We start from the raw sequence: 25,336 nt of genomic DNA on the forward strand, positions 1-25,336 counted from the left end.
GTGCAGCCTCTTTCTCTCTGAATTCAGCCACTCTCTGTCTAACCTGAAAGCCACAGACCAATAGGCAGAACCCAGAGGAAGGAGGCCTGAGAAGTGGTGTTTTGGTTCTGCCACCAGTCCACACTGGACCTGTGGGGCATTTCGCCTCTCCAGGCCCGAGGTTCTTGATGTGCCACACAAGGGACTTGAATAAAAGAACCTTTCTGCTCTCCATGAGCCTCTGGCCCAGATGCTATTTCTTCATTATTGTAATTAGAAAGAGTCCAGTGATTTAACAACTACTCTCTTTCATATTAACTGTGATTCAGATTTTTTTTTCTGGCTATGTTTAAAGGCCGTATGTGAAAGGAAGGCATCATTACCAGATAAAGAATGTCAAATACAATATTTATGCCTGAAGCACACTAATTTTTAAGTTATAAGAAAATGAAATACCCTTGTAACAATTAAAAAGCCGAGGTCACTTCAAGATTTTTTAAAGATTCAGAAACTGGGAAAGCAACAATTTCCTGCGCCTCAGCAGGCTCAGAGCTGACGTGCCCTTACTGCCGACACACAGTGACTTACCTGCGCTACTGGCTACGGGCACTGCAGTAGTGAAGAACACCTTCTCAACTTTAGGTGCTTGCTGCTGGGGAGGAAAGCAATCGCATGGTTACGGCCACTCCCAGACGGCGGACATCCAAGGGGCTCGTGCTCCCCCAGCTCCAGTGGTCAACCACGGGCACAGACAGTCCTCTGTGTCCACAGGTTTTTGCACTGAGGGATGTTTTGTCTGTGCTCTGGTCTGAGGTCACCGCACTCTGTGACATTCTGTGCTGACCGTGTAGCCAGCTTTGTACTCCACTCCTTGGCTGCCTCCCAGCTGCCTGGTCCAACGGCTAGCCTGCGCCTGCATGCAAAGCTTCCTTCAAGTTGCTGCTTAACGCTGATGGCCTCATCAGGGCAGCCCCAGGGCTAGCCTGCCCTCTAGGCTTCAGGCCAAGGTTTCCTCTCACAAATAGCCCTGTGAAGACCATGGGCAGTGCTGAGAACCGCACAAGACAGTTCAAGAACAAATCCTGGGCTCCACCACACCTGGCTGCAAGCCCAAGCACTGGGGTCAGACAAGTGACTGAACTTCTTAGACACTTAGTTTCCTCATTTGTAAAAAGATACCTGATTGGGCCCTGTGCTGTGGTATAGCTGGTTAAGCAGCTACCTATGACACTGTCATTCCATAAGGATACCAGTTTTGAATCCTGGCTGCTCCACTTCTGATCCCGCTCCTTGCTAAAGCTCCTAGGAAAGCAGTAGAGGGTAGCTCAAGTGCTTAGAACCCTGCATCTATGTGGGAGACCCCAAAGAAGCTCCTGGCTTCTATCTTTGCCCTTGCCCAGCCCTGACCATTGTGGCCAGTTGGGATGTGAACTAGCGGGTAGAAGGCCTCTCTCTTTCTGCCTCTCCCTTTCTGTAACTCTGCCTTTCATATAAATAAAAGTAAATTTAAAGAGAGAGAGAGCAAGCAAGATGATCGCCAAAGGCCCTCTAAAAGGAGTCTAGGAGATAATGAGATGACACCCAGAGAATGTTTGGCACAGGGTGAGCAGTCAGTGACCTGACCGGAAAAGCACCCCCACCACCCTAGTACACTTCCCTGTTTTCTGTCTAAAGGGTTTCTGCTTTAAGTCTTATCTTTTTTTTCTTATTATATGGATTCTCTTTTTTTTATTATTACATTGCATTATGTGACAGTTTTATAGGCACTGGGATTCCCCCCACTCCTCCCCAAACCCTCCCCCCATGGTGGATTCCTCCACCTTGTTGCATTACCATTTAAGTCTTATCTTAAAGGGTTTTTCTTCAAGTCTTTTACCCCTCCTCTAAGGAAAAAACAAAAGTGTCTGAAATGCCTCTGGGAAGAAAGACTCAGGCTTCTGGCTCAGGCAGAGGAGTTAGAGTAATGGGGGAGAAGGCAGACACGTGACAACAGATTATGGTGGGAAAACGTGATGCCTGATTCATGTGGCAGCAGACACTACCTGGAGGCCACCTTGATCCCAACACTGCCAAGACCTTTCCAAGGCTCTGGGCAGCTGGCCACAGAGACGGGCTTCCTCAGAAGGCAGTGGCCAGCCCGGCTCTGGGATTCCAGTGCTCTTGGTCTTCAGCCCCAATCTCCCTTTCAGGTTTGTGTCCATTCAGCATGTGTGTGTCACATCTCCAGCACCCACTACACCCTTTCTACACCTCACCTGACCCAGGTGGCCACCCAGTAAGTTCTTGGCGTGGGAAGCCCTCCCCGAGCAGCACAATGGAGCAGCCCAGAGTACAGGCACTGAGACCAGTCTGCGATGCTCAGACTCCAACTGTGCCATGTCAGAACTGTGTGATCTTGGGCTACTCCCTTAATCTCCTGTGACACATGAGTTCCTCATTGGTAAAAATCATACCTACTACCTCGGATTGTTGTAATGCATTAGGAAAGAGCTTATTTAACACAATGTGTGTGACATACAGAAAAAAAAAAAGAAGAAGTAGAGCAGGGAGGAAAAAAGATGAGCGAGTGGAACAGAGGGAATTTCTAAGGTGGCCAACTATTCCAGAAACAGTCATGCAGGTAGCCCAACCCACAGACCTGCCCAACACCAAGAATCATCGGAATGCACGCTACAGACTTCAGCTAATGATAATACATCAGGGCTGTTTCATCAGTGGGAATAACTGTACCATACATAATTCCACAGTGTAACTGGTACACATACTACTACATACTGTATAACCCATGTGCCCAATTGGACAGTGAGAACACATGGGAATTCTATCTATTCAATAAAACCTAAAATTTAATCTAAAAATGGTGCACTTGAAGTCATGATGCACACGTTGTTAGAACCTTAACTGCCTATACGGTTACTAGCAAAGCAGCCCTTACTCTCTAAGGACTCAGCGAAAAACAACTGCTAAATTATCACTATTAGCATCAGCTGGCACCTTACCAACTGGTAATACTATCTTTCCAGGCATTTTAGGGTCTCTGACAACGTCCATTTTTACGAAAAAGAAGTCCTGATGGTCACTGTACACTTCTGAGGGCTCAGTGCGGCATCTAGCTGAACCAGGTACTCAAACACATCCAAACAAACAGCTGGGGTGTTTCCAGAGCCATCCCAACCAACACCTTCTTAGACCCCAGTTCTGGGAGCACAGACAATCGCCCTGGACCTTGGGCCCATTGACCAGGTCATGGTCTAACTGCCCTACAGACAGCCGGTTATCTGGAAATCGTCCTTGGCCTTGGGAGCCAGTGACTGCATCCCTGTACTAGATGTGGCTATTGGATTGTGCATGGAATGTTTGTTCAAGCCTCTACTGCAAGGAAAAGCTAAAAGATGCTACTCTGCCTCTCATCACAGCATCCCAGGATTGAGACCACTTCATTACGAAAAAACGACTGAGAGGTAGAATTACATACTCAGGACAGACATGCGAGCCAATTCCTTCTTAAAGTAAAGGCTTCTGAACATGTCACCTATGTAAATACACCACCACCCACACCACCAACACCCACCGCCACTGGCTTATTTATTTCTAGTACTTACAATTTGTTCTTGGTTTTGTGGAGAATTGGTTGCACCATTTAATATCCACTGTAGGTTCTGTTCTCCCACGACCAGGTTGGGCTGCAGGATAGCCGCGCTGGGAGTCGGGGTGATGGTTATGGTGGGACTGCCAGTTAGGACAGAGCTGGCACCCAGGGGCAGAGTCTGGACCATGGCCGGCAGGGGCTCAGTAGTACTTTGTGATGGGGCTGGTGCTGCCACGGTGGATGCAGAAGCCCCAGCTACAACAGAGAGTCCCGGGATGATGGGCTGTGCTGCCTGGGGGTGCGGAAGAAACTCTTGATGATTAGCAGCAAACTGCGTGCTGTGGGGAACAGGCACTTCTGGAGGTTGTAAGAGAGCAGGGGGGTTGCCAAATGCAGCAGGCTGGGAACCAGTTCCCAGGGAGGGAGCAGGCGGAGGAGCAGACGGAGCTGAGGCTGGTAGCAGAGGCTGGGGTGGCTCGGAGATGACAGGCTGCAGTAGAAGTGGAAGAGATAAAGATGCTGAATTTCCTGTGGGTGGCGGAACATCACTGACTGACTCTGCATCACCATTAAAACTTTCAATCAAGGCAGCTGGCAAGAAAAAGAAATAGAAATGTATATACATATCCCAAGCCTCACAGGAGCCACAAAAACACATTCATCATGGGATCAACAAAAGACAGCGCAGGTCCCTGACAGCCAGTTCCTTCACTGCTAGCAGACTGGCTTTCTGCTCTGCACATTCTGACACACCTCTGGTCAAAGTACTGGGTTCTATAAGAAAGCTCGTTCTAAATATGAAGGCCTAGTCTAATTCTAATCATTAAAAATAAAAAAAGTGTCCCAAGACTTTTCTAAAAACAGACTAGACATCCTTTTATTTGGCACGATGAGGGAATATGCCTCTACTGTGAAGCATTACGATGGACTGTCACACCAACGCAAGTGAGGCTGAGTTCCTGGGTCCTATCCACACAAGGAGACAAGGCTCACAGCTTCTTCCAGTTCTTAAAGCCAACGAGGGACTAGCGGAAAAGCAGACCCCTCGGGAGCTGAGTTGAACAGAAAGGCCCATGCCCTTGACCTTTCACAGATAGCCGGCTGGAAGTATCTCACTGTCCCTGTCACTCCATGTGTCCATACATGTGTGTTTCCTTCCCAGTGCTGACATGGTTAACAAACCTGTCTGGTGAGCATCCTCTTGAACTGCTGCATCATCGGCGCTATGGAACATTGATTTAAAGATGACTGCTGGTGACACTGTGCTGAGGTCCTGGTCCTGCACCGGATAGAGAGAAACAGACATGACACTCGTGGCCATGAGTGCATGCAGAGCGGCAGCAGTGCGGCGTGGCCTGCTTCCACCTGCTATGTGGACAGGACACAGGTTTCCTTACAGCCCAGCTGCTAAAGGCTTAATTCCTCAGCTACTCTGACCCAGGAGTTGGCACACTGAGATGTGCCGTTCTCAGACTTTTATCCAAACAGAGACACTGATTTACGTCCTGTCTGTGCTGCTTTTGTACTACCAGAGCTGAGCTGTTGTGACAGACTATGTGACACACACAGCTTCCAAAAACCTACCACCTGCTCCTTTATTTATTATTGTTATTATTATTATTATTCCTATTATTTAAAAATGTTTATTTGAGAATTAGAGCCATGGGGGGGATAGGAAGGAGAAAAGGAGGAAGAGAAAGAGAGAGAAAGAGAGAGAGAAGGAGGGAAAGACAGAAAGAGAGAAAGAGAAGGAGGGAAAAAGAGAGAGGGAGGGAAGGAAGGAGGGAATGAAGAGGGGTAGAGACAAAGGAAGAAAGAGAGAGACACTGATTAATCTTACATCCTAAAAGTCGTTGGCGTTTTATTTAGAAAGCTTGTTGGAGCTGACATGGCACAGCAGGCTGAGCCACTGCTTGTGACGCCAGCACTGGTTCAAGGCCCAGGGATTCCATTTCTGAACTAGCTTCCTCCTAATGTGCTTAGGAAGGCAACAGAACATGGCTCCAGTACTTAAATCCCTGCCACCCAATGGGAGACTCACAAGGAGTTTCTAAATCCTGGCTTCATCGTGGCCCAGACCTTGCTGCTGCAACTACTTGGGGAGTGAACCAGAGGATCAAAAAATCTCTTTTTTTTTTTCTCACTCAGGAAGAGAAAAGGAAGAAAGGAAGGAAGGAAGGAAGGAAGGAAGGAAGGAAGGAAGGAAGGAAGGAAGGAAAGAAGGAAGGAAGGAAACCAGCGGAATGAAGGCCATTTGGGGGAGTGAATCAATGAACAGAAGATCTGTCTTTCCTTCTCTTTGTTTTTATTTGTTTTATTTTAATTAAACAAATCTTTTTTTTTTTTCTTGGAAAGGCAGATTTTACAGAGAGAAGGAGAGACAGAAAGATCTGTCCTCCGGTTCACTCCCCAAGTGGCCTCAATGGTCAGAGCTGAACCAATCTGAAGCCAGGAGCCAGGAGCTTCTTCTGGGTCTCCCACGTGGGTGCAGGGTCCCAAGGACTTGGGCTGTCCTCAGCTGCTTTCCCAGACCACAAGCAATGAGCTAAATGGAAAGTCGAGCAGCCAGGACACAAACTGGGGCCCATAAGTGATCCTGGCACATGCAAGGTGTGGATTTAGCTACCAGGCCTTTGTGAAGTTGGGGCCAGTGTTACAGAATAGCAGGTAAAACCATTGCCCGCAATGACAACATCCTATATGGGTACTGGTTTTGAGTCCCAGGTGCTGCACTTCCCATTCAGCTCCGTATTCAAGTCCTAGGGAAAGCAATCAAAGTACTTAGGTCCAAGCCTAAGTACCTGGACCCTTGCCACTCACCTAGAAGGCAGTAACAAGTTCCTAACCCATGGCTTCAGCCTGGCCCAGCTCTAACCATTGTGGCCATCAGTGGATGACAGATCCCTCTCTCTCCCCCTCACTTTGTATAGCTTTTACAAATAAATAAATAAACCTTTAAAATAATTTTTTTTAAATCCCTACGCTAAGAGGACATTCCAACAAGAAAACTGGGCTATATATAATACATATAATCTCCACCATGAGGTGCTGGAAGGGTGGAAACCAGGGTGTGCAGAGGCTGGGCCTTGGGGAGCTGATTAGGATTAGATGACATCCTCAGGGTGTGGTCCTCTAATCCAATACCAGCAGGTTTAATAACAAGCAGGAGCAACCAGGAAGTACACACACCTATTTTTTTTTTAATTAAAGGTGAGTTTTATTTTTAATTAATTAATTAAATTAGTCCATGGCATAGTTCCATAATAGGCTTACACACCTGTCTCTTACTTCAAAACTCACTGTGGGAGGCTGACATTGCAGCCTAACAAAGCTGGCACCTGTGACAATGGCATCCCAATGGGTGCCAGTTCAAGTTCTAGTTGTTCCACTTCCAATCCAGCTCCCTGCTAAAGTATCTGGGAAAGCAGCAGAAGGTGGTCCAAATGCTTGAACCCCTGCTACACATGTGAGAGATCCAGAAAAACTTCAGGCTCCTGGCTCTGGATCAGCTCAGCTCCAGATTTTGTAAGCTATCTCATGTGACTCTGTCTCTCCTCTCCCACCTCTGCTTTGTAAACTCTGCCTTCCAAATAAATACACCTTTTTAAAAATAAATAAATCTTAAAAGAAAAAAATTAATGTGGTATTATTAGCAACAGAAAATGAACCAACACAATTACCCTATTATTTGCTTTTCTTAAATAATAAAATACCTTCCAAGGTCATTACTTAATATCTACCTTATTTTAAAAGTCATATCTCAGTATCTATTTTGTTCTTGCATAATATTTTCCAAGGTCATACTTAATATCTACTATATTTTAATATGTACACATGGCAAGAAAACAAACATGTACAAAGGAACATACAATGACAAGCAATAGTGATAGTCTCACACTTGATAATAAGGTCAGAGGCATTTTAAAAAGATAAGGAGGGAGGACAGCACAGCTCAGAGGCTGGCAGGCACTAAAGGATCACTGTACATTAGTCAGGGGAGGAGGAGCACCACAGTGCTCCCTCTGCTGTCCACCCCTGCATGCAGGACAAATGTGGCAAAGGCCTGCAGCGGGTCAGGCAAGCCACAGAAGCAAGGAAGGCGGCGAGGGAAGACTGAACCGGAGCCTGCAGCACACCTGAGCAGATGTCCCAAAGCACCCATTTACTTTTCCTAAAGATTCACTTATAGACTTTTTAATTAGATTATTTGAAAGGTAGATTTAGGGCCTGGTACTATAGTCTGGTGACTATATCCTTGCCTTGCATGGTGGGCACCAGTTTGGATGCTCCAGTTCCCTGCTAGTGGCCTGGGAAAACAGTCAAAGATGGCCCGGGGTCTTGGGATCCTGTGCCTGCATGGGAGACCAATAAGAAGCTCCTGGCTTCGGATCGGCTCAGCTCTGGCTGTTTCAGCCACTTGGAGAATGAACAGGCAGACAGAAGACTTTCTGTCTCTCCTTCTCTTTGTAAATCTGCCTTTCCAATAAAAATATTTTTTTTAACAGACACAAAAACATGACAGGTAATTATAGAGAGAAGGAGAGACAAAGAGAGGACACAATGGCCAGAGTTGAGCCATTTGGAGCCACGAGCCATGAGCTTCTTCTGGGTCTCCCAAGTGAGTGCAAATACCCAGGGACTCGAGTCATTGTCCGCTGCTTTCCCAGGCTATAAAGCAGGGAACTGGATCACAAGTGGAGCAACCGGGACTGCCACTGGCACCTGTATGGGATGGCAGCCTTGAAAGGTGGAGAATTAGCCTATAGAGCCGCCATGCCAATCCCATAAAGATTCAGAGAGAGAAAGAGAGGCAGGCAGGCAGACACAGAGAATAAATGGTATAACAGTTAGGTCTGGGCCTGAAACTCCATCCAATTCTCCCAAACTGAGTGGTGGGAGGCAAAGCACTTGGGCCATTTTCCACTTGCTCTCCAGGTACACCAGCAGGAAACCTGATGCAAAGTTGTGCAGCCCGGACTCCAACCTGCATGCCAATATGGAACGATGGCATTACAGCAGGCAGTTTAACCCGCAGAGCCACAACATCAGTAGGCCTCTCCCTAGTGCTGTCCAGGAGTATGCAGGCCAGGCATTACCAGAGACCAAGAAAGGGCATTATTTGCTATTGTTGTTTTTTCAAGGTTTATTTTTATTTGAAAGAGAGATGTGAGAAGAGCTTCCATCTGTAGGTTCAGTCTCCAAATGCCTACAACATGCGGAGCGATGTCAAAGCTGGGAGTCCAGAAATTCACGGTTCCCATCTTGTGGCAGGGACCCAACAACTGGAGCCACAGCCTGTAGCCTCCCAGAGCACTTGTTAGCAGGAGCCGAAACTGCAGGTGGAGCTGGAACTCAAATCTAGTCACCCTCATATGGAACATGGCCCCTTCAACTGCTGCGTTAAAATGTCCACTCTCAAAATTAGACCTTTATGTGAAATTTTATCTAACAAAAAATTTAAAATAATTTAAAACACTATATATACCAAACTAAAACTTATCTTTGGGCCAGATTTTCCACTAGTGCCAACCTGTGAGAGCCATTTAACAATTCTGCTTCTGGGATGGGGAACTTGGGGGCTGCCCACCACTCAGCACTCCCTGGAGATGAAAATGCCACCCCACCCCCCGACCATGAGGCCTCAATCTCTTGAGCACGATTCCAAGCCCTGAAAGAAAGAGGGAAGTCTAATGATTCTGATTGCCAATATGTTGGGACATGAGGACAGAAACCCCTGTGGGATGTAACCCATAGAGAGGTAAGCCTCTCAATTGTGGCTTTCAAACTTTCCTTGTGAGGGCTGGCACCATGGCTCAATTGGCTAATCCTCCACATACAGGCAATGACATCCCATATGGGCAGTGCTTCATGTCCTGCAAGCTCCACTTCCCATCCAGCTCCCTGCTTGTGGCCTGGAAAAGCAGTCAAGGATGGCTCAAAGCCTTGGGACCCTGCACCCACGTGGGAGACCCAAAAGAGGCTCCTGGTTTCAAATCGGCTCAGCTCTGGCTGTTGTGGCCACTCAGAGAGTAAATCAGTGGACGGAAGATTTTCCTCTCAGTCTCTCCTCTTTGTATATTTGACTTTCCAATAAAAACAAATATATCTTAAAAAAAAAAAAGAAATGCTGATTGGTACACTCTAACAAAGTGGTGAAATCCAAGCTGAAAGACAGTGAGCTTACTTCCATGAATCCGTAAGGTTTGCAACTTCCTCATTATCATTCCCACCCACATGAAATGCCAGCACTGCAAACAGGAGTCCAGTGTGCTACACGCCACAGTGCTGGCCCCTACAAGCAGTGTGTGTATGCTGCTTGTGGGGGATCAAAGCTGTGGTGCAGTGAGTTAAGCCACCACCTGCAGTATTATATCACATATGAGTGCCAGTTCCTGTCCAGCTGCCCCACTTCTGATCCAGCTTCCTGTAAATGCACTTGGGAAAACAGCACAAGATGACCCAAGTGCTTGGGTTCCTTCACCCATGCGGGAGATCTGGAAGAAGCTGGCTCCTGACTTTTAGTCTAGGCCAGCTATGGTTGTTTTGATCCTTTGGGGAGTGAACCAGCAGATGAAAGATACTTCTGTCTCCTACTCTCCCTGGAACTCTGACTTTCAACATATATCTTTACAAAAAGAAAAACGCTGCCTGCGACGCCAGCATTCCATATGAGTACTGTTCAAGTCCTGGCTGCTTCACCTCAGATCCAGAGCTCTCTTAACACATGAAAGAGAGCAGTAAACAACGTCCCAAATGCTTGGGTCCTTGCTACCTAGGAGGGAGACCTGGGCAGTTTCAGGATCCTGGCTTTGGCCTGGCCCAACCCTGGCTGTTGTGGCTATTTGGGGAATGCACCAGCAGATGAAGATCTCCTTCTCTAATTCTTTCAAATACAATTTTTAAATCCTTGGGAAATAAACAAACACACCCCTGGGCAGGGGTGAGCATCTGGCACAGCAGTTACGTTGCCACTTCAGACATAGCATCTGGCATGAGACTCCCGAGCACTGAGTCCAGGTCCCACGACTAAGCCAGCTTCCTGCTAATGCAAACTATAAGAGAGAACAGATGACAGCTCACGTAACCGCATTTCTCCACCCATTAAGGAGACCTGGACTGCTATCTCAGACTGGTTTTGACCCAAGCTTGGGTATTGCAGCATCTGCAGGCGCGACTCAGCAGATAGAAGTTCTCTTTCAAATAACTAAATCCAATAATTCAATAAAAGCAGTAATGTTTTGGGCCCGGCGGCGTGGCCTAGTGGCTAAAGCCCTTGCCTTGAAAGCCCTGGGATCCCATATGGACGCCGGTTCTAATCCCGGCAGCTCCACTTCCCATCCAGCTCCCTGCTTGTGGCCTGGGAAGGCAGTCGAGGACGGCCCAATGCCTTGGGACCCTGCACCCGCATGGGAGACCTGGAAGAGGTTCCTGGTTCCCGGCATCGGATCGGCACGCATCGGCCCGTTGCGGCTCACTTGGGGAGTGTATCATCGGAGGGAAGATCTTCCTCTCTCTCTCCTCCTCTCTGTATATCTGACTTTGTAATAAAAATAAATCTTTTTAACAAAAAAAAGCAGTAATGTTTTAAGGAAGTATGACCTTAGTTCAAAAAACTTGAACTCCTGCAAAATCTGGGATCTATGCTGGGTACCAAGGGACCAGACATGATGACACTCCAAGGGCTACAGCACCTTGTTTGATGATGTAAACTATGGTAGAGAAGGCTTCCTTTTTTATAGGTAATCAGTGTCCCCATATGCCAGGCCACCTCCTCTGCCAACCCTACAGCTCAGAAAGCTCCTGGCCAAAGAGTGGGTTTCTAAGGCACACATTATGTTAAATATCAAAAAGCATTACACCAATAAATCTTAGTTTGGGTAGTTTAGACATTCACCCAGTGTAACTTCATTGAGGACACTGGTTCTGAAATTTGAATACGTCATAAAAATATATGAAATGTTTTTTAAAAACTAATATTTTCTATTTCTCTATAAAAGACAGGGAAAAAGAAAGACACACAAAGAGAAAGAGGGAGAAGATATACCATCCACTGGTTCACTTCCCAAATGCCTATAAGACGGGAGTTGGGCTTGGTCAAAATCAGGATCCCGGAACTCAATCTGAGTCTCCCAGGCCCAGGGCAGGGACTCAGGCACTTGTAGCACCACCTGCTGCCTCCCAGGGTCTCTGTTAGCAGGAAACTGGAATTGGGAAACCTCAAACACAGGACCACCTGCCTTAGCTGCTAAGCCAAACACTTGCCCATAAACTTTCCTCTTTGTTTTTCAGATAGATTCATTTCTACCAATCTACTTTCAATGTAACTGATTCTTGCATCTGTCATTTCTGTTCTGTGGATAATTCCAGTGGATTTTCTATTTCATATATAATGTTTAGTTCTGGAATTTCATATGTAGTTTGCGGTTCCAGAACAAGCCTTCATCTCTCTACTGAAATTTCCTATGTGTTAAATCATTACAAGCGTTATTTGTTTCCGTCCTTGAGCATGGAATACATCTACATTCGCTACTGTTAGATTATATCACCTTTCTCTTAAGTAGGGGAATGCTCTCCTGCCTTTTCACATGTTTGTTTGGATTGCTGTGGACATTTCAAACAACATACTGTAGAGACTCCAGATTGTTACACTTCTCGGGCAAGTGTTGATTTGTTTATCTGAACATTCTCTTACCCCTGGAATCTGTGCTTCTTAACTGTGCTTCAGTACCACACACCCGCAGGTGCAGAGCTGCGGGAGGTTTGCACACAGAGCCTGGGGCTCCTCGCTCTGACTTACTGCTTCTCAGACTATTCTCCCTAACTTTCCAGGTACAATGATCATCCTGAACTGCATCCTCTCTCTGATTACTCAACTCAGGAAGGCTGTTTTTACTGAGGTTGGCCACCTTTCTTTGGTGACAACTGAGCTGTGCCTGAGGCAGAGAAGCCATTAAGGCAGCAAGCCCAACCAGTGCCCTTTACCAGCTCCCAAGCAGCCCCTTCTTCCAGGCTATCTTTTCAATGTTTAATGCACAGTTACTGAAAAATAAGGAGGCAAAGAAGGAGAAAGAGAGAAAGAAACCTTCCATCTTCCTAAATGGCCACAATGGCCAGGGCTAGACCAGACTGAAACCAAGAGCTTTAACCAGGTTTCCCACAGGGTACAGGGGCCAAAGAACTTCAGAACCATCTTTTGTTTCTTCCCCAAGAGCATTAGCAGAGAACTGATCAGCAATGGAACAGAAGATTCACTTGGCCCAGTGCAATGACCTAGTGGCTAAATCCTCACCTTGCAACCTTCAAGATCCCAAATGGGTACCAGTCTGTGTTCCGGCTGTTCCATTTCCTCTCCAGCTCCCTGTTGTGGCCTGGGAAAGCAGTGGAGGATGGCTCAAGCCCTTGGGACCCTAAAACCACATGTGAGACCTGGAAGAGGCTCCAGGCTCCTGACTGGATTGGTTTAGCTCTGGCAGTTGAACCAGCACTTCAATACGGGATTGCCCAAGCCATCTCACTACAATGCCAACCCATACAGGTTACCTCTGCTTGCTGTGGGACCATATTTGTGCTTCACATTTTGTTCAGTATTTCTAGTTGTTTCCCATAGGATGGCTGGTTTCATGAAAACAACTCTGTGATTACCAGAAGAACCTAGGTCCCTGGGTGCGTACATAAAATGCCTCTTTCAGAGTGGGTGTCTAGTGCACAGTTAAAACACTACCTGAGACACCTGCATCTTACACACACAGTATCCAGGTTTGAGTCTTTGCTCCATTTTTAATCCCGCTTCTTGTCACTGCACACTCTGGGAGTTAGAAGTGGTGACTTGAGTTCTTGAGTCCCTGCCACTTCTGTGGGAAACCTGGATTGAGCTGCAGGCTACTGGCTTTGGCCTGGCCCAGCCCCAGGCATTTGGTAAGTGAACCAGTGTAAAAAAGATCTGTCTCTATGCATTTTGAACCAGTAAGTTTTTAAGTGCATTTTTATTCTTTTGAATTTTTTGAAAGATTTATTCATTTTATTGGAAAGGCAGATATACAGAGAGGAGCACAGAGAGGAAGATCTTCCATCCAATGATTCACTCCCCAAGTGAACGCAATGGCTGGTGCTGCGCTGATCCAAAACCAGGAGCCAGGAACCTTCTGCAGGTCTCCCACGCAGGTGCAGGGTCTCAAGGCTTTGGGCTGTCCTCAACTGCTTTCCCAGGCCACAAGCAGGGAGCAGCAAAAGAAGTGGAGCCACTGGGACCAGAACCAGTGTCCACATGGGATCCAGGCATGTTGAAGGTGTGGACTTTAGCCGCCAGGCCACCGCACTGGTCCCTTAAGTGCATTTTTAGACACCAACCAGGAAGGCTCAAGAACCTCCCTTTAAAGAAGTACCGCAACTGACTCTACGAATCTCAGTACTGGTGATTTACTCAGGCTCTCTCCAACAACGCAGAGCCTCCAAAGATCTGCAGAAAGAGCAGAGCTGAGGTACGGCACTTTAAGCAGTAATCTGCAATGACAGCAGCCCATAGGAGCACTGGTTTGAGTCCTGGCAGTTTGGCTTCTGATCTTACTCCCTGCCAAAGTGCCTATCAAGGCAGCAGAAGGTAGCCTAAATGACTGGGCCCCTTACACCCACATGGGATTGCAAGATCTGATACAGTTCCTGGTTCCTGGTTATTGTGGTCATTTTGGCAGGGAACTATCAGATGGAAAATCTCTAGAACTATTCTTCTCAAATAAATAAATCAATAAATCTGTAAAATAAAAATCAGACTCATGGAAAAAATATATGAGGAAGATATTGCAAGAACAAACATCTTTTAATTTTCCACAAATTTCTGGAGATACTCCCATACTTTCATTACAATTATTCGTACCGTGACAAAAAACCCAGCCCAAGCTGTACTTATTTATCAAAAATGGGCGTGGTGGGGGAGGCAAAAAAGTCCAGACTCAGAACTAGTATCGGCAACATGGGAAAACACTCAGTTTCAAAGGAACCTAAAAGCTCAGGATTAACACAAGGTTTGTAAGTAACACCACAGACCAACAAGAATGTCAGAAAAATGGACAACCAACAGGAAGCAAAGCAGGTAAGACAGGATGTTGGGCCAGGCACAACGGCTCAGCAGCTAAATCCTCGCCTTGCACACATCAGGATCCCACATGGGCATTGGTTCATGACCTGGCTGCTCCCTTTCAGCTCCCTGCTGATGGTCTAGAAAAGCAGTGGAGGGTGGTTCAAAGCCTTGGGACCCTGCACCCATGTGGGAGATCCGGAAGAAACTCCTGGCTTCGACTGGCTCAGCTCTGGCTGTTGTTGTCACTTGGGGAGTGAACCAGCAGATGGAAGATCTTTCTCTCTGCCTCCTTCTCTCTGTAAATCTGCCTTTCCAATTAAAAAAAAAAAAAAAAGAAAGAAAGAAATGTGTTTGTTCTTTAGCAGAGGTCTGCATAGGACCTCACCATCCAACACTTACTACTTTGGGTTTAAAAAGGACAGACACCAAGTCTAGCCCAACATCAGAGTCCAAGTAAGTGCAGAAACCGAACTGGTGCCTATATCTTACAATTCTAGACTTTAAGCTCCTCAAAGGCAAGCCACAGCTATTACCACAATTAAGTCCAGCACTGGGACGGTACTGACGAGGTAGCCACTCAGTACATGTTTGTTAAATGAATGAAAAACCAAGTGTCTGGGGTCAGGAGGTTATCAAGAGAGACATGAATCAAGAGGCCTTCAGCATCAGAGAGGACCAACTCTCCTCACGGAATTCCTATCAGAAGAAGGAAAAGAAATTCTTCAACAGTTAGGGATTCAACACACTGCAATCTAGAATACTTCCAAGACTGGCCTTCCCAGCTTTTCTTCCAACAATGTTCTCAACTGTTAAATCTATTTTCCTAGCATCCACAGCTCAGATACACTTACTCTATTGCAATTTTCTCCCAAAGCTTTATCTTCTGTGGACAGAAGGCTCAGGGCATTCAGATGGAGGGAGTGATTTGTATCCTGTAGGAGAGAACAAAATTCTACTTAAGTAACAAAGATCAGGATTTGCAGCAGCACTATCATGTAATAAAACACCTGCCTATAAGCCCCTTAAGGTTTTGAATGCCAAGATGTCCCCTGGTTGGATGAGCTCACCCAAGCTTATATATATCATTTCACTTTTTTAAATGCTCATATTCTTAGAAGAACTTCTTATGTTCCTCAAAGATGGTTAATAAACATTTTTCAAATTATCCACTGGCTCAGGCCCAAGAATAAAAAAAAAATTGTAATGGGCTCGGCAGCGTGGCCTAGTGGCTAAGGTCCTCGCCTTGATCCCATATGGCCGCTGGTTCTAATCCCGGCAGCTCCACTTCCTCTCTATCTCTCCTCCTCTCAGTATATCTGACTTTGTAATGAAAACAAAATAAATCTTAAAAAAAAAAAAAATTGTAATGATGTGGAATTAATATTCATATAATCAGTATCATGTTGGTCAGGTGATTTCACATAATTCATATTTTATTCATATGTACCTTAAAATATTATTCTATATTCCCATTTCAAACATGGGAAGACTGATGCTACTTCAGTGGCAGAGAAGCACTCCAAAATATGCTTTGGGTTGACTGAGGTCGACATTCCTCACATTAAAACCACTGCATTAGTGCTGGCGCTGCAGCACAATGGGTGAAGATGCTTCTGTGCTGCTGTCTGCTCCCAGCCCAGTCACAATCACACACTTCAGACAGTGACTCTGCTGTGTCTCATGGATCACACTCCCGCTCCCAAAGCATCCAGCACAGGCAGCAGTTCCCATTACTCATGGTTTCACTTTCATTGATTTTACTTACTGATAGTAAATGATGGTCTAAAAATATTAAATGGGAGCCAGCACTGTGGTCTAACAGATGAGGTTGCTGCCTGCAATGCTGGCATCACACACTGGCACTGGCTTCAGTCCCTCAGTCCCAAGTCCTTGCATCTCTGCAACCATGCGGGAGACCTAGAAGAAGCTCCTGCCTCTCAGCTTCAACCTAGCCACTGTGGCCACTTGTGGAGAGAACTAGTGAATGAAGATCTATTCATCTTTCTCTTGCATGCGTGCTCCCCGATCCCACGGCTCTGTGTGTGTGTATACATGCATCTTTCAAGTAAATAAAATTAAAAATATATATTAAATGGAAAGCTGCAGAAACAAATTTTCTATGCTTTCCATTGCATACCATTCAGAGTAGCTTAATCAAATTCTGTTCCCGTCAGCTTCATCTGCCCAGTCCTAAGACATCCCTCCTTGTGCCGCACCACTCTTCTGTGTGTGCTGTCCACACACCAGTCACTTAGTAGCCTTCTGGTCATATCGGATCCACTATCATGGTACCTTGATGCTTCTGTTTAAGCATTACTTAATCTAACAATGGCCCTAAAGCACAAGAGTGGTGGTGCTGACAACTTCATTACATAATATTGCTATAACTGTCTGTTTTATTAGTTAGGATTACCAATCTCTTACTGTGGCTAATTTTAGAAGTAAACTTTATCACATATATGTACATATGAATGGGAAAAAGCATAGTAAATACAGGGTTCAGTTCCACATGAAATTTCAGGACTCCACCAGGTATTCTGGAACTTTACCCTCCAGTTAAGGGGCGACTCATATATTCACTGAGCATGTACTACATATTAGGCACTGGACCCAGGCCCAGGGACACAATAATATACACAACAGCATCCCTGCCTCTATAGAGCTTACCTTCTAGCAGACAGAAGCAAATATTTATGTCTGGCCCACGGACCATGTAAGGCCTGTGAAATCATTTAGTTTGGCCCAGCTGAAACAACTGCAAGTGGGATCTGAAATGCAATAGATCTCTAGCAGGCTACTTTAAATTGATAATTTTGTATGGTCTTTGAATGATACTAAAAATGTCCGAAGGCCCTTGGCAGAACAATGGCTCCCTGCCTCTGCATTAGATGATTCTGCCGCAGGAACAACAGGCAGGCTCCTCACGAAGATGGGGAGCCTGTCTGGGCAAATGCAGACTCTCAGGTGGACTACGTCAGCCAGTGGAGTCTGGAGAGAATTCATCATGATTGGAGTGGCAAGATCGGCAGCAACACAGAACTGCTGAACTATCAAAACCACCTGAGCAGGACCCTTGGGAGGCTGGGTGTGGCTTCTCCCCTTATCTCTCCCCTCCCCCAGATACAGGAAGGAAAAAAAGAGAATGTGGAAATAATGGTCTCACCCACTTTCTTCTAGCCCTTGACCCTTTGACCCTTAATCAAGTATGTAAAAATTATCAAAACTAAAATTTATCCAATTAAAAAAAAAAAGATAGGGAGCCTGCAGCAGAAAGAGGTTCAGGCCTGTTAAGGCTGAGAGGTGTATAGATGGTATCTGGATGGAGAGGCAGAGTGGGTGGCTGCATGTGCAACAGTAGAGTTCAGAAAGAGAGCCAGGCTGCAGGTGTCAATATAGGACCAAAGGCAACAGGCTGGTGCGTGAAGCTTGGGACTCAAAAGACAGAGATCTAGAGAAGATGAGGAATGAGACCTGAGCACTCCAATGCTTAGAGGTTGTCGGCAACTAAATTATCCTTGGAGTGCCATAAAAACGGGAAAATGGACAACAGCTTCATGAATGCAACTTAGCAGACCAATTCTCTCAAATTCTGCTATATTTAAACTGAGACACAAAGAAGTCCCCTCCTTAATGTCAAACAATCTGTGGGGGAACTCAGATTTGAACTCAGGTAGGTGTAACCCACAGGCTGGTCTGTTTTCTATGACAGGTCAAAGAACTGGATTCTGCCTAAGTTACACTAACTGCAAATTCTAGACACCTAGGCAAATTACTTGACTTCTGTTTGCCTCAATTATCTTTATCAGTAATGGGGATAGCAGTACTGAGCTCAAGAGTTCTGAGAGAACCATGTGAAAGCAGTCAACACATTGCCAGGCACATAAATAGCAGCTACTACTAATAAAACCCAAGGCAGGCAAATTCCTATTAAAATGGCTCTTTATTGTTTAAAAACTAGAAATCAGAGAATTATCTTAAATACTCTAAAATTATTTTATGTACTTTTAAGGGCAGATCATTCAGAAGGGAAATGGTGAATATGCCAGTCTAGGGTTCGGGGAGAGACCCAGGCTGGAGGCACCAATGTGGGGGCACAGGGCCAAAACAGGCCAAGCAGCACACCTCAGACTTACAACGACCAGACTCCCTTCACTGGAAGGACTAGAGACCCACAGAACATGGGACAGCACAGTGCAGTGGCAGGTATGAAGGGAGGACAAGCTGCTAAGAAGTCCACTTAGCAGTAGACTGTGAATCTTTTTAAAAAGGGCCTGGCAGTGTGGCCTAGCAGCTAAAGTCCTTGCCTTGAATGCACCAGGATCCCATATGGGCGCCGGTTCTAATCCCGACAGATCCTCTTTCCATCTAGCTCCCTGCTTGTGGCCTGGGAAAGCAGTCGAGGACGACCCAAAGCCTTGGGACCGTGCACCTGTGTGGGAGACCCGGAAGAAGCTCCTGGTTCCTGGCTTTGGATCAGTGCAGCACCAGCTGTTGTGCTCACTTGGGGAGTGAATCATCAGATGGAAGATCTTCCTGTCTCTCCTCCTCTCTGTATATCTGATTTTGTAATAAAAATAAATAAATCTTTAAAAAAAAATCTTTAAAGAAAAACGCTACAATGAGTTGAACGAAGCAATGAGAAAAGTAGTCAAATTCTAAGTAAATTCTCAAAGAGCTGATAGACCTTCTTAATCTACAAAATACTAATATAATAATAGTACTCATCTTCCAAGTTTGAAAGGCATCATATTAAAAGTAAGTTTATCCCAACACCTCTCTGGAATGGCGCTTCATCAGGTGGGCAATGTGGAAGAGACACTGGGGGAGGAACAAACACCGCTGCCTGAACACCGCCCCCAGGCCTCTCATGCAGTTCCAAGGCTGAAGCTGGCGACTTTCAAACTTCCTGGTGTGCACAAGGGGCCCTTCAGACCTCCTAGATCTCGCCAAGGGTGGGTCACGGGCTCTGGAAAACAATGCTGAATTCTATTCCAACTCAGGGACAGCCAGAGAGAAAGCTGCACTACCTTAGATTCTGGCTGACCCTTTGAAAGCTACGCTAAGACCCCTGGTCCAGAAGGTTCCACCTGGGGGAAAAGGAGCCTGGGAAAAGAGCGGGCTCCCACCCACCCCAACACTGAGACAACAATCTTGACCCTGATTTCTTCCTTCTCGCCAACCAACATACAGAGAAGACATTTAACTTTTTACTGCTTTACAGACAGATCAAAACAAGAGACCAGAACCCTGCGCACCTCCGATCCATTGTGCTGCGGCAGGGCGCTGCATGAGTGTCCTTTGCTGTCGTGACCTTTCATGTGACTTTTGAGACTGTACTGGGTGCTGAAGGTTTTCTCACAGCCATTACTGGGGCAGAAGAAGGGTCTTTCACCTGCAAGAATAACAAAGAGTGTTAATTTTACCATAAAGTCATTGTACTGGATTAACAAATCTTTCCCTAACAAAGGGAAATAAAGGCTCTTATTAAATACATGCTGTTATTTGAGTAACAGATGTTAAAAGGTGAATAAGTGGCATACGAATCATTTTAGTCCTAAAGGCTAATGCGGAGCAAAGCGCAGGGATTGGCTTGCTCTAGGGAAATTTAGAAAGAAGATTAATTTCTCCATAGGCTCTTCTTGTAAAATTCTCTCTCTACTGGTTTCATTCCCACAAACTATTCCTGAACCCAACCTTCAGATTTCTTTTTACCTCTGAAAGAAACTCAAACATTACAGGTGACGCCAAAGCCGATAAGGCTCACTCTCTTCACACAGCAGCCACAGCCGTACTGTGTTTTTTACTGTAGGGTAAAAAAAGAGCCAACACTCACCGGTATGTGTGCGGACATGAGTTTTAAGGTGGTGGCTTGCTGCAAATGCTTTTCCACAGCCATCATGATCGCACCTAAAGAAGTTATTTAAAAGTGAAACAGGCATTACTAGCCAATAGACTAATCCTTAACACTGTAATTACAAATTAAAACAAATATGTAGGACACTGGAGCTGGCACAGTGGGTTATGACCACCAGTTCGAGTCCTAGTTACCCCACCTATGATCCAGCTCCCTATGAAGGCAGAGGATGCTGGCCCAACTTGGCCCCATACAGCCTGGCCCAACCCTGACCACCTTGGTCTTTAGGAGAGCTCATCTGCAGATGGTTCCCTCTTCCTCTCTGCAGCCTTGCCTTTCAAATCAATCAATCTGTATGTGCATGTGTGTAAAGGACAAAAGATCAGATCAACGCCTGGTGTTAGAAAAGAGAGAGATGGAAAGCTCCCTGAGAAAGCAGTGTGACCTCCGTGGGCGCAGAGGGAGCTGAGAGCCCAGGACTAGCACTTCCTGCCCCACCAGTGAGTCGCAAAGCTCAGCTGGAGGGCTCCATCACCAAACTTCCTGATGGAATACGTAAGAGAACCCACAGAGCACAAGGGCCGGGACACCGGGACTGTAAGGAGTGTACAAGAATCCCATCGGGATGCATAGGGCTGAAATGTAACATTAGATTAAAATCAGTCCGGAACAGACAGGCTGTAATGACTTTCTAGAATCTTCAGGGCCACGCCTTTCTCTTGTTTTCCTGATAACCAAAGCTACAGGTGATCCCTCTGTCCACAGCCTTTATCTCTAACTTTCCTTTACAGCATCCCTGGCTGGAATCTTACTTTATCTCTCTGCAGATCCATTTACTATCTTTCCTCCCTGACTGTGAACTCTTCTTAGAGGACAGAGTCCATGGGGTGAGTCACATTTGCTGTGCTGTTTCCACAAGGCGTGCATTCAATAACCACATACAAATGTTACTTCTTATGAACTAAAATAAACTTCTTTCGAAAGAAAGCATCACTAAAGCATTTTTATTAATTATATACAGTCATCACTGTGTATAAAGTCTTCTCTAACACTCCTGAAAAATTAGTAAGCTTATCATCAGAAAAATAAATGCAAGCGACTAGACAGAAATCAGGGTCCTCCCAACAGCCTATAGGGGAAAAATAACCTAACCTTCACAGCATCTGCAGCCAACCAGAATCTAACTGCTCTTCCTGCCTTTAAAGGGATCATGACTGAGTAATGCATCTGTAATTTAAATACACAATTCCATTTAAGAGGTGTCTAAGAGATGACTGTCCCAGAAGACTTCTAAATTGCTTCTAAATGTCCTAAAGGAGACAGATGATGAAAATGGCCAGGTAGCATACTGAATGCCACAAACATGACTGTCTTATATTCTGCCGAAATTCAGTTTCATATATCTTCCCCAAACTATTTCTGAATCCCTACTGAGTGCCTAGCTGCTTCAACATGTTTTGACCAGAACAAAAGTAGGTAACACAAGTCCCTCCCTCAAGTTTACACAGCATATTATTAAGCACACACGTATACATCTTGACATACATAACAATGTATATAAACATATTACATATACATATCACAAAGCAACAAATGAATAAATTACAGAATCCTCTACACGTACCACTAACGTAAGCATTCCTACCACTCATCTTCCTCTTGTTCCCCATCTGGCTTTTATTTTTAGGTCTGGGTTTTTCCCCTGTGCTGTAACGGACCAGGAGCATCTTGCAGCCTCAAACACATTCATGAACTTGGAGTTCTTTCAAAGACTCGTAAGAGGACAGTTGACTTCTTCAGATTTCTCTAGCACTAACAAAAGGAACTATTACCCATCTGATTTTCAATGAATGCTTAAAACAAAGGAAGAAAAACTGAGCAGAAAGGCCATCACCCTTGAGTACAGGCGTTCATGGGATCCGCACCCCTTGGCAGTGGGTAAAGCCATCCCGGATGAGCTAACACTACAAAAGACAGGGCAGGTCAACAGAGCTTTCTTCTTCCTTTGAAAAGTCTCTGCAGCATGTCAAGGCCCCCAGCCGAAACCTGGAAGCAGACAGAAAGCAGCCAGACCTACCGAAATGGCTTTTCTCCTGTATGCGTTCGGATGTGCTTCCTCAGATCACTGAGTGTGGTGAAGTACTTGCTGCAGCCTTCAGATTCACAGTTAAACGTTTTCCCTGTGTGAAGCCTCTGATGTGCTTTCAGCCTGCAAGACACCCAGAAAAATTCCCTTTGTCACAGTGCCCTCCAAAGCCTCCCCTTGGTGAGATGAGGGTGCTTCAGGATTGAGCCCACAAGACTCCTGCACCTCTTTCACCCAAACAGAAATTCAGCAGTACACAGCACAGTGGTGTGGACGCGACTCGGGAGACAGTCTGGGCCTGGCATCCTGGTCCCCACCCCCTGGATGCAGGACCTAAGCCAGGGAGGTCCAGCACTCAATCATACACAGCACACGGTGAGTGCTCTCCAAACCTATCCAAGCCTATATGTCTATTGTTTAGTATCCAGTATTAAAGCTTGATCTAAGTATGCCAAAGCAACAGTGAAAAATAAGAAAAGGCTAGCAAGTGGGCCACTCCCTGTTTTTCAGGGTAGAAAGCAGCTATCTTCAGAGTAAGGTAGAGAGAAAAATCACAGAAACCTTTGGCAGCTGTGAGCTAAGGGGAGCTAGCACTCCATGCTGGCTGTTACCATCCGCAGGCCAGAACGCTCCTCTAAGAGATGCACATCTAAACTCAGGTGCATTATCACCTTCATCCCAACTAAAACCCGGCCATCTTTGAGTAACAAGTGCCCAAATGACTTCAACAAATGAGCTTAGTTTTGCAGTCCTGAAAGTGCACAGGGTCTGCAGTTACAAGCCAGGGGGAACAGAGGGCAGGAGACTGACCTGTACAGTGTGTTGAACGCCTTCTCGCAGCCCTGCACGTCGCACTCAAATGGCTTCTCCTTCGTGTGCACTCGCACATGGATCCTGAGGCTGTAAGAGGTGAGGAAGGCCTTGCCACAGCCCTCCTGATTGCAGACAAACGTGTATTCTCCTCGGTGAGTCTTCTGGTGGGTGCGCAGGTTGCCTGCTGTGCTGTAGGTGCGGGGACAGCCCTCAAAGGTGCACTGGTACCGCTTCACCTGGAAGACAGACACCTTGTCAACAAGACTGAAGTACCATCTGTAGCTTAACTCTCTCTGAGCTCAGCCCACAGCAGTCACGAATGATGCAAATGGGTTGTCAACATAAACATAGAAAGCCATCTTAAAGGAAGTGGGGAAACCTTCCTGATGACCAAATGCACCTGGACAATACATAACGAAGAATAGGGAAATAACACTGTGTACAGATGAATATTCCAATGAAGGTAACCGATCATCTCTGTCTCTCTCCCTCTAAATCTGTCTTTCGAATAAATAAACATTAAAAAGATTAAAAACAGGGCCTGTCCTGCTGGCCTAGGGGCTAAATCCTTGCCTTACACATGCCAGAATCCCATTTGAGCGCCAGTTTGTGTCCCTGCTGCTCCACCTCCAGACCAACTCCCTGCTCGTTGCCTGGGAAAGCAGGTTCAAAGCCTTGGGAGCCAGTATCCACGTAGGACACCTGAAAGAAACTCCTGGTTCCTCGCTTCTAGTCAGCTCAGTTCCGGCTGCTGCGGCCAACTGGAGAGTGTACCAGTAGACCGAAAATCTTTCTCTCCATCTCTTCTTCTCTCTGTAAATCTGATCTGCCTTTCCAATAAAAACAAATATGTTTTTAAAAAAGGAAAAGAAAATATTTCCAAGATGTGTTAGCCAACCAAGTCCACTTCAGTGTCTTTTTTAAAAAAATTTATTTTTATTGCAAAGTCAGATATATAGAGGAGGAGAGTCAGAAAAGAAGATCTTCCATCTGCTGATTGACTCCCCAAGCGGCCGCAACGGCTGGAGCTGAGCTGATCCGAAGCCAGCAGCCAGGAGCTTCTTCTGGGTCTCCCACACGGGTGCAGGGTCCCAAGGCTTTGGGCTGTCCTCCACTGTTTTCCTAGGCCACAAGCAGGGAGATGGATGTGAAGCGGGGCTGCCAGGATTAGACCCCGAATCCATATGGGATCCTAGTGCGTTCAAGGCAAGGACTTAAGCAGCTAGGTCACCACACTGGGCCTGTCAGTGCCTTTTTTTTTTTAATAATTTATTTAAAAGTAAAATAAATTATATTTATTGGAAAGGCAAATTTACAGAGGAGAGACAATGAGAAAGATCTGCATCTCATCCCTCTGAAATGAGAATGTCTGGCTTGTCTATTTATTTTTTTTAAAGATTTATTTATTTTATTGGAAAGGCAGACAGAGAGGAAGAGAGACACAGAGAAAGATCTTCATTCATTGATTCACTCCCCAAGTGGTTGCAATGGCTGGAGCTGAGCTAATCTGAAGCCAGAGGCCAGGAGCTTCTTTCAGGTCTCCCATGTGGGTGCAGGGTCCCTAGGCTTTGGGCCTTCCTCGACTGCTTTCCCAGGTCACAAGCAGGGAGCTGGATGGGAAGTGGAGCTGCCATGTTTAGACAAGGTGAGGACTTTAGTTGCACCGGGCCTCTGTCTTGTTTACTTTGAGGGATGAGAGATAACACTGCAAATGACAGCTATTGCAGAAAAAGGGAACAGCATGGGAAGTACCCGAGAGATGAATGAGTGCTGGCCCAGTGAGCCATGAACACCTGTAGTATGTGAGATAGAATTGAACAAGAGAAAGAAAAATAAAAAATAAAGCAGGACCTCCTGAGCCCAGCATGATAGTGTAGTGCCTAAAGTCCTTGCCTTGAACGCACCGGGATCCCATATGAGTGCTGGTTCTTATCCTGGCAG

General features: G+C 45.9%; 1 protein-coding gene across 3 annotated transcripts in view; it reads right to left on the reverse strand.

The window, feature by feature from the left end:
• MTF1 (metal regulatory transcription factor 1) overlaps window positions 1-25,336 on the reverse strand; it is a 56,912-nt gene that overhangs the window by 1,158 nt on the left and 30,418 nt on the right. For 2 of the 3 annotated variants that reach the window (XM_058679047.1, XM_058679042.1), the window contains exons 3-10: window positions 23,393-23,631; window positions 22,574-22,705; window positions 20,476-20,549; window positions 19,898-20,034; window positions 15,494-15,574; window positions 4,751-4,847; window positions 3,582-4,159; window positions 568-631 (exon numbers count right to left, since the gene is read on the reverse strand). In XM_058679047.1, the coding sequence (XP_058535030.1) occupies window positions 568-631; window positions 3,582-4,159; window positions 4,751-4,847; window positions 15,494-15,574; window positions 19,898-20,034; window positions 20,476-20,549; window positions 22,574-22,705; window positions 23,393-23,631 (1,402 nt within the window). The remainder of the gene's footprint in view (window positions 1-567; window positions 632-3,581; window positions 4,160-4,750; window positions 4,848-15,493; window positions 15,575-19,897; window positions 20,035-20,475; window positions 20,550-22,573; window positions 22,706-23,392; window positions 23,632-25,336) is intronic. The other variant, XM_058679043.1, reaches the window with a different exon arrangement.

Source organism: Ochotona princeps, chromosome 2 (assembly GCF_030435755.1).
Source record: "Ochotona princeps isolate mOchPri1 chromosome 2, mOchPri1.hap1, whole genome shotgun sequence".
Taxonomy (NCBI): domain Eukaryota; kingdom Metazoa; phylum Chordata; class Mammalia; order Lagomorpha; family Ochotonidae; genus Ochotona; species Ochotona princeps.